Source organism: Dipodomys spectabilis, unplaced genomic scaffold, assembly GCF_019054845.1.
Source record: "Dipodomys spectabilis isolate Male_0828 unplaced genomic scaffold, ASM1905484v1 ptg000138l, whole genome shotgun sequence".
NCBI lineage: Eukaryota > Metazoa > Chordata > Mammalia > Rodentia > Heteromyidae > Dipodomys > Dipodomys spectabilis.
The window spans coordinates 5,059,879-5,077,582 of record NW_024870815.1 but is presented as its reverse complement, the minus strand read 5'-3'; the positions used below and the strand labels follow the sequence as shown (position 1 = coordinate 5,077,582).

At 36.2% G+C, this 17,704-nt stretch overlaps 1 protein-coding gene and 1 non-coding gene across 2 annotated transcripts in view; one reads left to right on the top strand and one right to left on the bottom strand.

Annotated features, from left to right (window-relative positions):
- Spef2 (sperm flagellar 2) overlaps window positions 1–17,704 on the bottom strand; it is a 158,885-nt gene that overhangs the window by 86,861 nt on the left and 54,320 nt on the right. Inside the window, exons 11-13 of the mRNA XM_042690529.1 lie at window positions 7,608–7,827; window positions 6,825–6,970; window positions 5,570–5,639 (exon numbers count right to left, since the gene is read on the bottom strand). Coding sequence (XP_042546463.1) covers window positions 5,570–5,639; window positions 6,825–6,970; window positions 7,608–7,827 — 436 coding nt within the window. The remainder of the gene's footprint in view (window positions 1–5,569; window positions 5,640–6,824; window positions 6,971–7,607; window positions 7,828–17,704) is intronic.
- On the top strand, window positions 8,067–8,171 carry LOC122117037. Its single transcript, XR_006149062.1, has one exon. It is a non-coding gene; the product is annotated as a U6 spliceosomal RNA (small nuclear RNA).

Here is a 17,704-nt window from a genome sequence, read left to right as displayed (position 1 = left end):
AGATTGAAAACCTGGAAAGACTCAGTGTGAGCATGATAAGGAGAGAGAGGAGGCAAACCGAAGATTAATACAGGAATCTCATGAGCATGAGGATGCTACTCAAAGATTAATACAGGAATTGCATGAACAGGTGGAGAACAGTCAAAAAGAAATAAAGGAATTGAGTGAGCAGGCTGATAACAGTCAAAGAGAAAGACAGGAATTGCATGAGCCGGCTAAGAACAATCAAAGAGAAAGACAGGAATTGGGTGAACGTGAAGAAGCTAATCAAAGAGTAATACAGGAATTGCGAGAGCGGGATGAGAATAGACAAAGATCAATAGAGGCATTTATGGAATCCATAAACAGACAGCTGAAAGAATTCAGGGTGACCACAAATGGAATGCTGAATGGAGCCTGACAGAAGGAATGGGAGTCCAAGGAAACAATAAGCATCAACTAAGTGATTTGAGAATAAACACTGAACACCAAATTAAGGAAGTAAAGAAGTTCATACAAGATCTAAAACAAAGCTCCAACAAAGAATTTGAAGCCATCAAAGCCGACCAATTGGAAGGAAAAGAAATAAAAAACAAAGTAGAAAGTCTTGACAGTAGGTTAGACCATGCAGAAGATCGAATCTCAGGGATTAAAGACAGCCTAGATATTATAGAGAAAACATACAACTATCCAAGACAAGTCCAAGAAATATGACCAACATTTGGAACATACCATCAGAAAACCTAATCTGAGGATAATGGGTGTAGAGGAACACCCATTAGAGACAGAAGTTAATGGTCTAGGAAAATTGTTTAGCAGGATCCTAGCAGAGAACTTCCCAAACATGCAAAAAGATAGGCCTATTCAGATACAATAAGCTTTTAGAACCCCAAATAAACCAGACTAGAATAGGACATCCCACCATCACATTATAATCTGCACAGGATCAATTCAGACCAAGGAAAAGATCATTAAAGCTGTCAAGGAGAAAAGACCAATCACCTATAAAGGGAAAACAATTAGAATCATCTCAGATTTCTCAGCAGAGACTATTAAAGCAAGACCCTAGAATGATAGATGCCACGTCCTAAAGACAAACAACTATCAACCAAGAATACTGTACCCAGCTAAACTTTCCTTCTAAACGAAGGTCAAATAAAAACCTTCCATAGCAAAGAAAAACTGAAACAATACATCTCCACCAAACCAGCCCTACAAAAGATATTTAAAGATGTCCTACACATAGAAAACCAACAAGACCACATTAAAGGCCAAGAAACCGCATCCAAACTGAGAATCCAAGAACCATAGAAACCATAGAAAGAACCCAGTTGTAGTCCCCAAGAAGGTGGATAACGTGGCAGGAACTACCAAACACCTCTCAGTTCTAACTCTCAACATTAATGGACATAATTCTCCCATTAAGCGACATAGACTATCTAGTTGGACTAAAAAGCAAGATCCTTCAATCTGCTGCCTTTAGGAGTCAGACCTTGCCCATAAAAAAATGAATATATTTTGAAAATGAGGGGCTGGAACAAAATCTACCAAGGAAACTGCCCCCATAAACAGGCAGGAGTTGCAATCCTGCTATCAGATAAAAGAGACTTCAAATTAAAATTAGTGAGGAGAGATACAGAAGGACACCACATACTAATTAAGGGATCTCTCCTTCAGGAGGATATTACAATTCTAAATATCTATTTGCCAAACAGCAGAGCACCCAAATTTATCAAAGAACAATACTTCCCGTCAAATCTCACATAGATCCAAAGACATTAATTGTTGAGGACTTTAACACACCACTCTCCCCACTAGATAGATGAACTCGGCAAAAACTCAACAGAGAAACCACAGATCTAAACAACTGCATAGATCAACTAGATTTCACAGACATCTACTGAATATTTCACCCAGCAGCATCAGAATACACATTCTTCTCAGCAGCACATGGAACATTTTCCAAAATAGACCACATTTTAGGTCACAAAGCAAACTTGTTCAAATTCAGAAACATTGAAGTTATACCTTGCATTCTCTCAGACAACAAGGGAATAAATTTAGAACTCAACACCAAAAGCAACCAAGAAAGTCCTATAACTCATGGAGGCTGAACAACACACTGTTGAATCATGAGTGGGTCATGGAAGAAATTAGAAACAAAATTCAAATATTCATGATATTCAACAAAAATGAACACACAAATTACCAGCTCTTCAGGGACACAGCAAAGGCAAGTTTCTAGCTCTGAGTTCCTACATCAACAAATTGAGGAGATCTGAAATCAACAATTTAATGAGACAGCTGAGCCTCCTTAAAAAGAATAGCAAGATAAACCCCAATCCAGTATAAAGAAATAATTAATATTAAATCAGAATTAAATGAATTAGAACTCCCCCCAAAACAAAGAAAGAATAAACAAATCAAAGCGTTGGTTCTTCGAAAAAATTAACAAAATTGACTCTTAGCAAATCTTATCAGAAAAAGAGGAGAACACACCCACATAAATAAACTCAGAGATGAAAATGGAAACCACCACAGAAACAAATAAGATTCAGAACATTATAAGGGAATACTTCTCAAACCTTTATGCTAATGTTTGAGAACTTGGCAGAATTTTCCTAGCAAATATTGACATGCCGAAACTAAACCAAGATGAGTTAAACCATCTTAACAGGCCCATAGCAAGCAATGAAATAGAAACAGCAATAAGAGACCTCCCATCTAAGAAAAGTCCAAGACCAGATGGATTTACAGCAGAAATCTACAAGGCTTTCAAAGCAGAGCTCATGCCAATACTCCTTCAACTCTTCAATGAAATTGAAAGAGAAAGTTCACTACTGAATTCATTCTATGAAGCCATCATAACCCTCATCCCCAAACCAGGCAGGGACTCATCAAAAAGAGAACTATAGCCCCATTTCTTTGATGAACATTGATGCAAAACTTCTCAACAAAATTTTTGCCAATTGACTTCAACAATTCATCCAAAAAATCATACACCACGATCAAACAGGATTCATTTCAGGGATGCAGAGCTGGTTTAATATACATAAATCAATTAATATAATTCATTACATCAACAACAGCAAGGATAAGAACCAGATGGTTATCTCAATAGATGCAGGAAAGGCATTTAACAAGATCCAACAATCTTTTATGATGAAGGTTCTGGAAAAACTAGGAATCCAAGGAACATTCCTCAATACAATAAAGGCTGTATATGACAAACGTGCAGCCAGCATTATACTTAATGGTAAAAAACTAAAGCCATTTCCTCTTAACTCAGGAACAAGACAAGGATGTCCACTCTCTCCACTTCTCTTCAATTTAGTATTAGAATGCCTAGCTACAGCAATAAGACAAGATGCAAACATAAAGGGGATCCAAATTGGGAAAGAAGAAGTAAAACTCTCCCTCTTTGCAGATGACATGATCTTGTATTTAAAGAATCCCACGGACTCCATTCCCAAATTACAAAAGCTGATTCAAAGTTTGGCAAAGTAGCAGGTTTTAAACTTAACCCTCAAAAATCAATGGCTTTTCTGTATGCCAACAATGAGTAAAGTGTGGCTGAAATCAGGAAAGCAACTCCATTCATAATAGCCCCACAAAAAATAAAATACCTAGGAATTAACTTAACCAAAGTAGTGAAGGACCTCTATGATGAAAACTTTAAAAACCTGAAAAAGGAAATCAAAACAGAACTTAGAAAGTGGCAAAAGCCTCCCATGCTCCTGGATTGGAAAGATCAACATCGTGAAAATGGCAATACTTCCCAAGGCTATCTACAAATTCAATGCGATACCTATCAAAATTCCAATCTCATTCTTCAAGGAAATAGAAGAAGCAATCCAAAAATTCATATGGAACAATAAAAGACCCTGAATAGCAAAAATGATTCTTAAGAGAAAGAACAGTGCTGGAGGAATATCAATATCAAATTTCAAACTCTACCACAAAGCTATAGGAATCAAAACAGCTTGGTACTGGCACAAGAACAGACCTTAGGACCAATGGAAGAGAATTGAAAACCCAGAAATGAACTCACAAACCTATAGTCATCTAATCTTTGATGAGGGAGCTAAAAAAATAGAATGGAAGAAAGACAGCCTCTTCAGTAAATTGTGCTGGCAAAACTGATTAATCACTTGAAGAAAACTAAAGCTAGATCCTTATATATCACCCTGCACCAGAATCAACTCCAAATGGATCAAAGACACCAGAGTCAAAGCAGACACTCTGAAAACATTACAGGATGGAATAGGAGAAACTCTAGGTCTCCTTGGCACAGGCTGAAATTTTCTTAATAGAGACCCAGAAACTCAACAAATCAAAGAAAGGTTGGACAAAATGGGATTGCATGAAATTGCACAGCTTTTGCATGGCAAAGGACATAGCTAGCAATAGAAAGCCCATGGATTGGGAGAAGATCTTCACTAGCCATACAATGAAGAAGGGTCTTATATCTAAAATATACCTGGAACTCAAAAAATTAAATCCCCCAACAACAAATCCTCAAAGAAACAACTGCCCAATAAATAAGTGGGCTAAAGACTTATGGAGAAACTTCCCTGAAGAGGAAAGAAGGATGGCCAATAAACTCATGAAGAAATGCTCAACCTCCCTAGCCATAAAAGAAATGTAAATCAAAACAACAGTGAGATACCACCTCACCCCAGTTAGATGGCAATAAAGTAATGCTAAATCCTGAGAAGATCTGTGCTTTGTAGTAAAATATGAGGAAGATGTTTCTAATGAAAAAGTCTTCACTAGCATAATTTTTTTTAATCCAAAGCATTTTACACTTAAAAAATATTTTCCTTCAATGAATCGACAAAGGATCTAAAAAAATTAAGGAGATTATTAGGCTCAAAAACTTGGTCTTAATGGCAGAGTTTAAGATTGAGAATAAATTTACTTTTTTTTGTTCTATCATAGGATTGAACCCAGGGCTTGGATGCTATCTCTGAGCTTTTCTGCTCAAAGCTAGCACTCTACCACACTAAGCCTTAGCTCCATTTCCAGTTTTATGGTGATTAATTGGAGATGAGTCTCACAGACTTTCCTTTCAGGGCTGGCTTCAATGCAATCCTCAGATCTCAGCCTTATGAGTAGCTAGGATTACAGGAGAAAGCCACCAGAGCTGGCCTAATACATTTGCTTTTGGCCAAAGGAGTCACTGTCTTTGTGGGCTGAGGAGCCAGACTCTACAAACTCCCTCAATGCAATGCAGAGCACCAGCCCACAGAGTTCCCATATGACTTGCACACAGACGTGTACAGGGGAGAGAAACAATGAGGTACAGGAAGGAGTGCAAAAGCAGGAGAGTGAGGATGATGTATCTTGGCTGCTCTCTCCTAAGCACAAACCTGAACCACTATTTGAAGGAGGGGAACAAAAGGATTCTTAGGTAATTTTCACCTTTATCCTTAGTTATACATAAGAGTTATGTCGCAGTCTCTGCAGTGTTGTAGACCACTGTGCAACTCTGCCCCGTCTCGTCTCTCTGAGAGCATGCTTGTGCTCACACATGTTTGTCTATCTGTCTACTGTACAGTCTAGGTGATTTAACGTTTTAAAGTTTTACCTTCTGTTACTGGTAATGCTCCACCTGAAACTGGACCAGCGGATAATATATTTTGTGGACTTTGTGAATCCTTTTGGGAGAAAACAGAAAGAGAGAGACAGAAGCATAGAGAGAGAGACAAACAAGAAGGAAGAGAGGAGGGATGGTAGAGAAGAAAAGAAGAAGGGAGGGAGCGATTAACATTGTTATATCTTCATAAAGTTCTTAATTGTGTATCTCTAGGTAGGGAATTAATATAAAATATGCAATTTTATCTATGACATTAATTAGACTCAAATGATGATTTCCATAAACAAAATTGCTTATATAGTGGTGTTCAGTAACTTGTGTTACAGCCTATCTTTTGAATGGCTTTCATTTTCTCTATAAAATACACCTGCTATTTTGAAAATAAAATGGAACCTGATGAGACAAACACGAGTTTATAGTAAACCACATAGCAAAATAAGGTGTCAAAACCTCAATGATTCTCAAAATGGGATAAACTTTTTCTGTCCCTTCAATCCCCTCAGAATCATCATGCAACAATGAAATGAGATGCAAAGCTGAAAGAAATATGATGGAAGTAAATGATGTACCTGTGAGTTGCATAAATACTATAGAGAGCCTCCCTCCACTCCTATACCCTGTTACACTGCATCATGGATTAGTATATTATCATTGTGAGTGAAATTTATCAAACCAAGTCTTTTGTATGGCCCAAGACATCATTCAAGTGGCCTACCTTTGGGACCCTGGAGACTAATCCAAGATTCCCCCTCTATCTTTGTCTCTGCTTGGCTCTAGTACTTGTCTTATCCACTGCCTTGGTCTGGCCTAGGGCCTGCATTAGTCTCCAACTACAGGATGGGAACCTCAATGTTAGCAGTGGTTAAGGACTGACTTGTGGGATCCTAGCCTGAAGTCAGTGACATCAGTTTCCCCAGCAGACCCATATCCCGTCCTCCTAAGCCTGTAGTTCAATCACTATCCACGCTCATCCACCAGACACTGGCTTTATCCTCTGTAGGAGAATGTTTCCCAATTAGTGAGCCACCACTCTGCATGCTCTATACAGGAAAACCAGTGGGGAAGGGGAGGCAGGTGAGGGGTGCAGGAATTTTTTCTCTTGATTTGCCTTTTGGCTCATAACACCTAAACTATTTACTATCCGGACCATTACTGAAAAGAGCTTTTGTCTAGAGGGTTTCTGTGTTCCACTGAGAATCCTATCTCTAGTACACTGAGCTGCAAAAGCCATTGAACTCACACTTGCCTGGGTTTCTTCTTGTATACTAGGTACAGCCTGTCCTTCATTCTCTTCCTGAATTGGTGGCATCACTGTACTTTGTTCTTTATCATGAAATGCTTGGATGGCTTCTTGGACAAGAGTGTCAATAGAAAGTACCTGAATAGGAAAGTCTAAAACAAGATTTTTTTTCATTTAGGTAATTGACACATTGCTTTTGTGCTCGGGCTTTATGCTACAACACCGCATTTGGGGCCCCTTTGAAGTAACTTATAGGTTAAAGTGATTTTTTTTATTACTGTAAAATTGCACACAACATACATTTAATTAACTGATCATTTTAACACTTGACTTTGTGGCACTTAGACACTCATAATTCATCAAAATTGTTCCAGAAAAAATGCATTGATCCAAAAGAAACCCATTCCTATTAGGTAAACACTCCCTATTCTCCTATTGTATTCCTCTGGCAAATATCAGTTGTTTTCTTTCTCTGTTGATTTGCCTATTTGGAGGTATTTCATATGAATGACAACTGACATGACCTTTTGTGTATGGCTTCCTTTGTTTAGCATAATGCTGTCAAGATTACCCATTTTGAGGCCTGTGTCACTACCTCTCTTATTGTAATGCCTGAGTAAGTATGGCCTGGACAATATGACACAGGATCATCTTGTTATACCATCATTAAAAATAGAGATTCTATAAATAATCAGCAGAGATTTTTGTAAGTTTTGTATAGACGTGGGCTGGTACAGCTGCATATAGTGCATAAAGAAATAATGGATAAAAAGAAATGCAAAGTTCTACCTTTCTGTAAGGCCTTTAGAATGCTAGTTTTTCCACTCAGTGTTTTCCCTAGTAAGCATCCTTTAACAGCAAATGAAGGTATTTCAGGTTCTGTTGACTCAATTTGAGGAGGAAGAGATTTTTCTATTAGCCTCTGAAGCACATGGCCCAATATACTATTGTTGGAGGGTGGTAGATTTTCTATTAATTCTTCCGGTACTGCCCACTCTCCAACCATGTTCTGCAAAAGTAACAAACAAAACATAAATATTCTTAAAAGTATAACTGTAGGTCTGAAGAACTGCAAATACTAAAATTAACTCCAAAGTACAGCAAATACTACGTAATCAGTGTTTTATGCTATGTAAAATTAATCACATCTATAATACTTTCATATTAGATAGTAGAAAATGAACTTTATGTATACAAAATTTAAAACAAAACCAGAACAAATCTTAGTTTATTAAAATAGACATTTTGGTGCTTGCTTCAGCAGCACATACACTAAAGTTGGAATAATACAGAGAAGATTAGTATGGCCCCTACACAAGGATGACACAAATGCATGAAGCATTCCATATTATTATTACTTTTTTAATTGGTTTATCGCTGGCAATCACTGTCTTTGCTTCTGGTACCCTGCATCTTGTATATACATTTATCTGATCTGGGGAAGGGAAGGAGAATAACAAAATGCTGAAATAAAGGACAAAGGATAACCCATTGCAACAATGAAACTCAGAAGACACTATGTTAGAAATGAACTTAACAACTTCTGGAGGGGGGCGGGGAAGTGTAGGGAAGGGAAGGGACAGTGGGAGAACAACAAAGGAGTGGGTAATAATGTTCAACAGGAAATATGCTCATTACCTGTAGCTGTAACCCCTCTGTACAGTATCTTTACAATACAATAAATTAAAAAAATAAAAAGGAGGGAAAAATAAGCATATTTATTTCATTGACACATATTGATGCAGAAATTAAACAGAGAGCATAATATGTAATGGTTTACATTCTATTTTGTGTAATAGCTTATTTTAAAAATATATTAGAAAGAAAAGAACTTTTATGTCTTATAATGTTCCTTTAGTCTACCTATTTGACTCTCACTCTCTTGTCCTTGCTAAAATAATTAAGGCACTTGAGAGAGGTCAAGGGAACTATAGATGTCCAATTTTCTGGCCTCCATAATAATAAAATTATAAATTAATTTGAGAAGTTATGAAAATTATAGTGCTTAAAATTTTAAATTAAAGCAGTTCTTGTATTAAAAGATGAAATTAAAACTAAAAAGTTTGGGAGCATATTAAAATAATAGATTCATCAAAAATATGGGATTCAATCAAATTATACTTCAGGGAAACTGCAAAGCATTTTAGTCTAAAATGTCTTGATTTGAACTAAAAGAAAACTACATATTAAAATAATGAACAAAAGTAATTTAAAAATAATCAAAGAATTTGGGTGCTGGTAGCTCACAGTGTAATACTAACTTTTTAGGAGGCTGAGCTCTGGGGATCACGTTTTTAATCTGAGTCCAGGTAGACAAATTTGAAAGACCCTTATCTCCAATGAACCAGCAAAACACCAAAACTGAAGGCATGGCCATAGTAATAGAGTACCAGCTGGGAGCAAAGAAAGCTGAGAGATAGTGTAAAATCCTGAGTTTAAGCCTGAACACTAGAAATACTAAGAGAAAGAAATTTAAATAAAATGGGAATTAATAGAGAGTAAGGTGTTGATATATACTGGTAATGACTAGAGCATAATTTATATCAATCAATGACAAACTTGCTACTGCTTTGGCACAAAAATGAGGAATGACAGTCATTAGTGTTGCAACATAATGTAAAAGAAGATAGCAAATGATATTTAAAAAGATTTATAGGAGGCTGGGGAGGTGGCTTGGTGGTAGAGTGCTTTTCTCACAAGAATGGGGCCCTGGGTTCGATTCTTCAGCACCACATAAGCAGAAAAAGCTGGAAGTGGCACTTGGGTCAAGTTGTAGAGTGCTAGCCTTAAGCTGAAGACAGCTTCTGGGACAGCTGTGGGACAGCTGTGGGACAGTACCCAGGCCCAGATTTCAGGCCCCATGACCGAAAAAAAAATTACAGATTGAAAATATTTTAAAATTTGAAATCATTACTATACAGTAATAAATTCTATTCTAAGAAAGTACAAATGTTTAAAATTAAGATAAATGGAACATTTGGAAAGATGAAAGCTGTGGAAAACTAGAAAAGTTCATAAAGAATTATATCTATAATTCTATATATCTATAGTAGTGGTTTACAGAAGAATTTTAATTTTTTTCACATTTGTTATATATTTACTTATATATATGGACATATATTCACACATATGTACCTATTACATATGCTTATTTTATACAGTGCATGAATTAAACATCTTTAATTATGAGAAATGGGTGACAAAAGTACTTTCTGCACCTCCAGAATGATCAGCTGCGAATAGTCTGGGAAATCAACAGGCATTGATTCTATTTCTGGATAACCTTGGGCGTGCTCTGCAGCCTTGTTGTCTTTTACAGGAGGAGGAAGCCGGGATCTGGGGTGTCAGAGGCACACAGGCAATTCTACACGTGGGAACTGGCTCATGCCCAGCACATGAGGGTCACCATCAGGGGTGAGACAGTGAAAAAAGAGATTCAAGCCCAATCCACTGTTCTGCAGGTAAAGGGGTTGAATTGGTACTCATGAAAACACCATTCAACAGCTAATTACGGTGTTTTAAGAAGTACTCTCAAAGCCATTATGTAACTTGGCCTTTGGGGATTTTTTTAATTTTTATTTTACAGCTGCTTCTCTCGAGACTTCAATGATTACTTTAAGGTCTGAGGTTTGGGGAAAGTATTTGTACTTCACCCCGAAAAACCAAATATGCGATTGTTTTCTGTGACGGGCACCATAGAAATCCAATTAGGAGATCTAGATTTAGATTCACCTATTGAGTGGATGAAAGGCTTTCTTATTTATTTGTTCTGGAACTGTTTCTTTTTTTTTTAAGTATTCAAATGTTTTTTGTTTTTTTTTTCCTTTCATGGAATTGTTTCTAACATTTTTATAAGATTACTTCTATGTTGCTTTGTATGTCCCTCCCCCACGGTATAACCTATGCTTTCACTGTATTTGATGTTGGTATAATTTGTGGAGGGGAAGGGGAAAAAATCGTTTTAACTAGGGATACAGGTGGACTTATTGCAACAATGAGATGTACGAGTTGCTATGTCGAAAATGAACATTACAACCTTGGTGGGAGGGTCCGGGGAAGGATCAGGTGGGGGAAGGGGTGTATGGGAAGGGATTGGAAGGGGAAACAAAGAGGAGGCAACAATGCTTGGTAAGAAATGTACTCGTTATCTTGCCAATGTAATTGTAACTCCTCTGTACCGTATTCTCACAATAAAAAAAATTAAAAAAGAAGAATTTTAATTTCTTAAATAGAAATTTAAATATTGTTTAAAGTCATCCAGAATATACAGCTATTCAGAACATTTGGTAAGGATAAATATCTTTATGCTGAAATGTGTCAAGAAAACTGAGAAAATACCATTCTAGAAGAAAATTACAAGCCAATCTTACCTGGATATTTTGGAAAAAGTAATGCACACAGTATTAAGATCATCATTACATTTCAGATAGTAAAACACGAGATATATTTGTTGACTTTGGCTGAGCTCACTATGGGTCATGCACTGTTGGTTTCAAGAATTATCTTGAATGATTTTCACACAACTCTTACTAGAATTATTATTTATCTTCCTCATTTTGCAAATGATAACCCTAGTTTTACAGGAGCTAAGTTCCTTTCCATGGTCACAAAATAATCATGACAAAACCTAGAAGATAATTGAGGCAGCCAGATTCCATAACCTGCACTCATAACCTAGGTATTACATAACAGTTTATCCTACCATGACTGAGTGGGTGTAACTCTTATAAGAAAGTAAATGTTAGAAACCTATTACTGTTCCACATTAATGCATTCATTGAAAAATAGTATCTTTTCATAAGAAGCATCTGATAAAATTCAAATTTTATTTCTTACTTTAAATATTAAAAACATGACTTTTTCAGATCCCCAATCTCTTAGAAATTGAGGTATTGAAGATGAGTTCCCTAACGTTCTTTGGACAAGTATGTAATGGTGTACCAAAGAAAATACACATTTTTCTATTAAAGTCAGGAAACAAAACGGATATTTAGCATTAACACTATTAATTTTTCTGGAAGTTCTAGCAAGTATGCAAACTAAGAAAAAGACAGAAGTTGCTCTAAAGCCCAGAAGCACTGCTGTCTGCTACAGAGAGGAGTTTCTGATGCCGTGGTGGTGGCAGCTGCCACGGGAACTGTCACCATTCAACGGAGCTGATATGGGTAACTGTTTTCTTGTAGGTTCTTGCTGACATGGTTCAGGTTATTTTCCTAGAGTGACTTTGAACCTGATTCTCCAGCACATCCACTGACATTTTACATTACCCAACATGTTTGTGTGTGTGTGTGTGTGTGTGTGTGTGTGTGTTTGTACTTAGCAATGAGTCAGCCAACCTTTGTTGCTTGCTTGAAAAATCATTGGAACTTACAAATACAGAGTTTTAAACCTATTGGGGGATTAAAGCATGGCTTTAAAACAATCATGCAAGTCTCTTCCCAATTTTATCAAAAATTATCAGCTCTATTAGCACCTGTTCTATTATATCACTTGCCCCCAAATATCTTAAGTTGGTCTTCTCAGACCAAATAATGAGGACAATGGCACTGTGAGAAAAGTACAAACTTCTTCATCCTCATGTGTTCTCTAGAATTCCTTCCCTCAAAGGGACAAAAATTAAAATCAGAGTGCCTTACATTTCTTTAAGAAATACCAATCTGAATTGCTTATCTTGCCTTAAGACTGTTCATTATTTTAAAGCAAAAGGCAAGTATGTATCTTTGTCTAGACACTATATGTCAAATTCATGTTTCCCAACCATTTTCTGGATGAGTTGACTTTTGAAAAGGTCCATCTTTTAAAATATAATGGCTAAAAAGAATCACTAACTTGAGTGTTTTATTTTTCTCTATCAGCACCATGACCAATGGATGATATATGATTTATAAATATTAATTCACTAAATAATGACCAAGTCATATTTCTTATAAATGGGCCTTCATTTTATATAATACATCATTAGCTAAACTAATATTAGATAACCACTTCTTTTGGTAAATTCTGTCTATATATGAAGCTATTTTTTCCTGTCTGAAAGTAGCAAAAACATATTAATCATTTATCTTATTTAGATCATTTTGGCATTATTTGTAAAAGTTACACTATATCATGCATCAATAAACACATCCTTATCTCCTTGTCTTTTCTTTTTTTTATCAATATCCTTTTTTTTTGACCAAGACTGGGACTCGAACCTAGTATCTGATGTTTTATGCTTTTTGGCAGACAGAGTGTTTCCAATCCCCAATATTCTTTCCATATTCAGTATATGACCAAAATAGTATTTGTTCAGGTCAGATTTGATAATCCTGTGGATGACTTGCCTGGATTGGTGTTGGAATTTCTCATAGGAAAACACCAAATATTAAGAAATATTCTTTTCAGCAAACAAAAAATACCCAAAGTATTTCTTTTTAAATTGGTAGAACTAATTGGTCTATAAATATAATTCACTTAACTGTCACTTCTATACAAACCAGTCTTTATTTTAAAAGTTATTTTGCTTTAGCTTAATAGCCTAGGGGTTTTTAAAAAGTGATTCTGTGCCTAATTGTCAGTACTATTCAAATTTAGTTGAATAATGAAATAATTTATACGATTTTATTGCCTTATAATTGTTTGTTTCTGCTTTCATGCACTGGAATGAGTTAGACTTTTAATTAGACAAATGATAATTGTTATTTATAATGTAGCCAATCAGATGATAAACAAATAAGAAAACAAAACGAAGGCTAGATAATTCCACAGCCACAATGAAAAGAAAGCTGTCAGTGTTCTAATGATTTTGAGCTGTGCCGTATTTTAACTTGTTCTAAAGGAAGAAGTCTTAGATATGAATCAGGTAACATAGGTTCCTCTAATGATTTCTCTATTTGCTTGCTCTATATTCTTGTCCTTTATATCTGAAGCACCATTTTAATATATTCCCAAGGATTATTGCAAAAATTAAATAATACTGCTTATGTAAGGGGCCTTTGTTCCAAGGACTATAGACAGTTAAGATGTCCGGAGGTGCCACACAGGAGGCACCCTTCTTTCATCTGCGTTTCTTCCCACTGGCAGAAAGCACTTTCAGGTGCACTCCCTTCACAAAGCATGCCTGCTCACAAAGAAACCAAAATAAAGATCTCTTCTATCACTGAATTAGTCATGGACTGTGGCCAAACACAATGGAACAGAATGTTGAGAAGGGAACAGAATGTTCAGATTAAGACAAGAACTAAAGTCTGGCCTAATTCAGGAAATTCAGGACTTGATGGAACACATTGGGGCCCGATCACCTTAGAAATACAGCTGATGGCCACATCCCCTCCAGCATCTGTTATTAGATTTCTTGATTGTAGCCATTCTAAGTGGGGGGAGGTGGAATCTCAATGTTGTCTTGATTTGCATTTCTTTTAAAGAGGGTGAACATTTCTTCATGTGTCTATTGGCCATTCTTATTTCCTTTCTCTTTAAGTCTTTAGAGCCCACTTATTAATGGGGCAGTTGTTTCTTTGGGGATTTGTTGTTGATGGATTTAATTAAGTTCTAAGTATGTTTTAGATAAGAGGCCCTTGTCTGTTGTATATCTAGTGAAGATCTTATCCCAATCTGTGGGCTTTTTATTGATCTTGCTAGCTATGTCCTTTTTTATGCAGAAACTCTGCAGTTTCATGCAATCCCATTTGTCCAATCTTTCTTTGATTTGTTCTGTTTCTGGGTCTTTCTTAAGAAAATTTCTGCCTGTGCCAAAGAGCCCCAGAGTTTCTCTTATTTATTTCTGTAATGTTTTCAGGATGTCTGCTTTTCTTCAAGGTCTTTGATCCATTTGGAGTTGATTCTGGTGCAGGGTGATACATTAGGATCTAAGTTTAATTTTCCACAGGTATTTAACCAATTTTGCCTTTTTGTCTTTCTTCCATCTTTTTTTTTAATTTTTGGCTCCTTATCGAAGATTAGGAGGCTATTGGTCTGTGGGTTGGTGGGAGTGTAAACTTGATCAACCACTCTGGAAAGCAGTATGGAGGTTCCTCAAAAGACTCCACATAGAGCTCCCCAAGACCCAGCAATCCCACTTCTGGGCATTTAATCAAATGATCACAAACAAGGCCATACTAAAGCTACTAGCACAACTATGTTTATCACAGCATTATTCACCATAGCTAAGATATGGAACCAACCCAGATGACCTTCAGTAGATGAATGGATCAAGAAAATGGAAAATGTGGTGCATGTGTGTGTGTGTGTGTGTGTGTGTGTGTGTGTGTGTGTGTGTGTGTGTGTGTGTGTGTGTATATATATATATATATGAATTCTATGCCTCCATCAGAAAGAATGACATCGCCCCATTTGTCAGGAAATGGAAAGACTTAAGTGAAGTAAGCCAGACCCAAGGAAACATAGGTCTCATGGTTTCCTATTTACAATAATTAGTATACATATAGGACAATTTTAGCAGATGTACAGAATAGCTCAATAGCTAAGTACATATGACTATATAAGATGACAGTAAGTGAAATGAACTCCAAGACATGGACATAAGAGGTTTTCCTTTGTTGTGGTTGTTTTTAATGTACTATGTGATTTTTCCCCCCTGATCATGGGGCTTGAACACTGGGCCTGGGTGCTGTCCCTCAGCTCTTCAGCTCAAGGCTTAAGTAACAGCACCAATCCTCAGATCTCAGCCTCATATCTCAATCCTCAGATCTCAGCCTCCTGAGTAGCTAGGATTACAGGCATGAGCCACCAGTGCCTGGCTGGAACCAATGCAAGAGCGTTATACACAAGACAGTATGTCAGAAATGACCTGTACAACTTTAGGGGGAAAAGTAGGAGGAAAAGTAGGAAAAAATAAGGGAAGGGGTAACAAGTTTGCCAAACAATGTACTTATTACCTTACTTATGTAACTGTAACCCCTTTGTACATCACCTTGACAATAAAAAAGGTAATAAAAGAAACACAGCTGATGATGTTTCTAAACAAAAATGCAGAGTGAAGACTCATGTAAACATCTGAAGGAAGATGGATCAAGAACATGATGATGGAAAAGATCAGAAGAATTGTAAAGAAGGATCAAACTAGATTGAAGATTACTAGCTTAGCTAAAATGAGGCACAAAGAATTTACCAATTCATTAGTAAATTGCCAGAAATTTTTAGTAAGCCTGTCTTTTACTGTTTGTATTTATTTAAACATGGTTAAATTAAATTGCCATAAAACATTTAATTTAATCCTTCAGATCTTATTGTAGACGTCTGATAGTTTCAAGATTGATGTCAAAGCAGGCAATTACAGGTAAATATCACTTAGTAAAAGTACTGTTTAGCATGTGTTTTCTGTAGAGATACAGTTCTAGCCAGATGCCAGGGGCTCATGCTTATAATCCTAGTACTCAGGAGGCTGAGATATGAGGATCAAAGGCAGAGACAGCCTGGGTAGGAAAGTCTATGCATCTTCAATTATTCACAAAAAGCCAGAAATAGAGCTGTGGCTCAAAGTGGTAGAGTGCCAGCCTTGAGCATAAGAGCTCTGGGATAGGGCCTAGGCTCTGAGTTCAAGCCCTAGGACCAGTTTGGGTTTTTTTGGGAGGAGGGGTGGAATGGAAGGCATGTTCATTGCTACTGCATTTTTAATTATATGAACCTAAAGCATATAGCGAATAGTTCTTAACATGAGTTTAATATTAATACTTTACGGTTCTACATATCCAGATGAATTTTGGAAAATATGTAAGTGCAAGATTGGAGATCTACCTCGCTCTATAAATTTTAGTCTACCCCCATACAAGGATCATAAAATTACAAAATACGGTCTTTATTGAGAACAAAAACTCACAACCTGTTCACTAGAACAGTTTTTTTAAAAAATTAATAGTGATTATTAGCTGTTGTGACATTTAGCCAAGAACAGAAAGTCTACTTTGTGTAGACTCTGTAACTTCTGGAGACTATTACTACTATATTTCATCTTTGAAGACAGAGAATTTAAAACATTTTTTGATGAAGAACCTCCACAAAAGAGTGTATTCTCTATTGTGATCTAGTATTTTGTATAGACATAAAGCAGAAAATAGTAAAAGGTTTTTCTATTGCTTATTCTTACCATTTGTGATGGGCTTTATTTCCTGTGGTATTGAAATGCATGGAATCATTATTCATCTTTGCTTTCTATTTTTAAATAGGTGACATTTGTGGTGCAAAAATTAATTTCATAATTTGAGTTAAGACTATCAACTATGATTATTAAAATCCAATAAAACTCAATCTATTGGAAAATAAATCAATAGTTAAACTGGACTCAAACAAAAAGTATCAGTGACTGGGGTATGATGCAATTTGTTAATTCAAATCTAAATTCATAAGCATAACTCATCTGCCTATTTATAATAATCTAATTGTTTGGAAAATCTGTATATTTCTTTTTGAAGATTTTGAGACAGAGCAACTTTGAATCTTCAGAAGTTAATGAAAAAATTCATGAGGGAGTTGATTCTTGGTAATGACAAAGAAAACATACTCTCTAAGCTTGGCTTGATCTACATGACTGAAATTAAATGAAACCACAGAAGAAATACAAAGACAGATGAGTATATATGCTGTTCATATGATTAGATAAATTTTGAGGCAATACTTGTAAATCAACCAACATCTACCCATACTTTACAAATCAACGTACTCCCATTCATCCTGATATTGTCCTTATAACCTTGCATTATTATCCATGAGGTTGATTTATTATAACAAAGTAGGTTAAGTACCATAGCATGATGATTATCTCTCATCCCTACTATTATGAGCAAGGAGGAGAAATCTCTGTACTAACTTTATATTCCCAAGTACCTAGAATTCTACTGGCACAAATATCCACTCAACAAATATCAATCAAGTGATCAAAAAAGTAAATG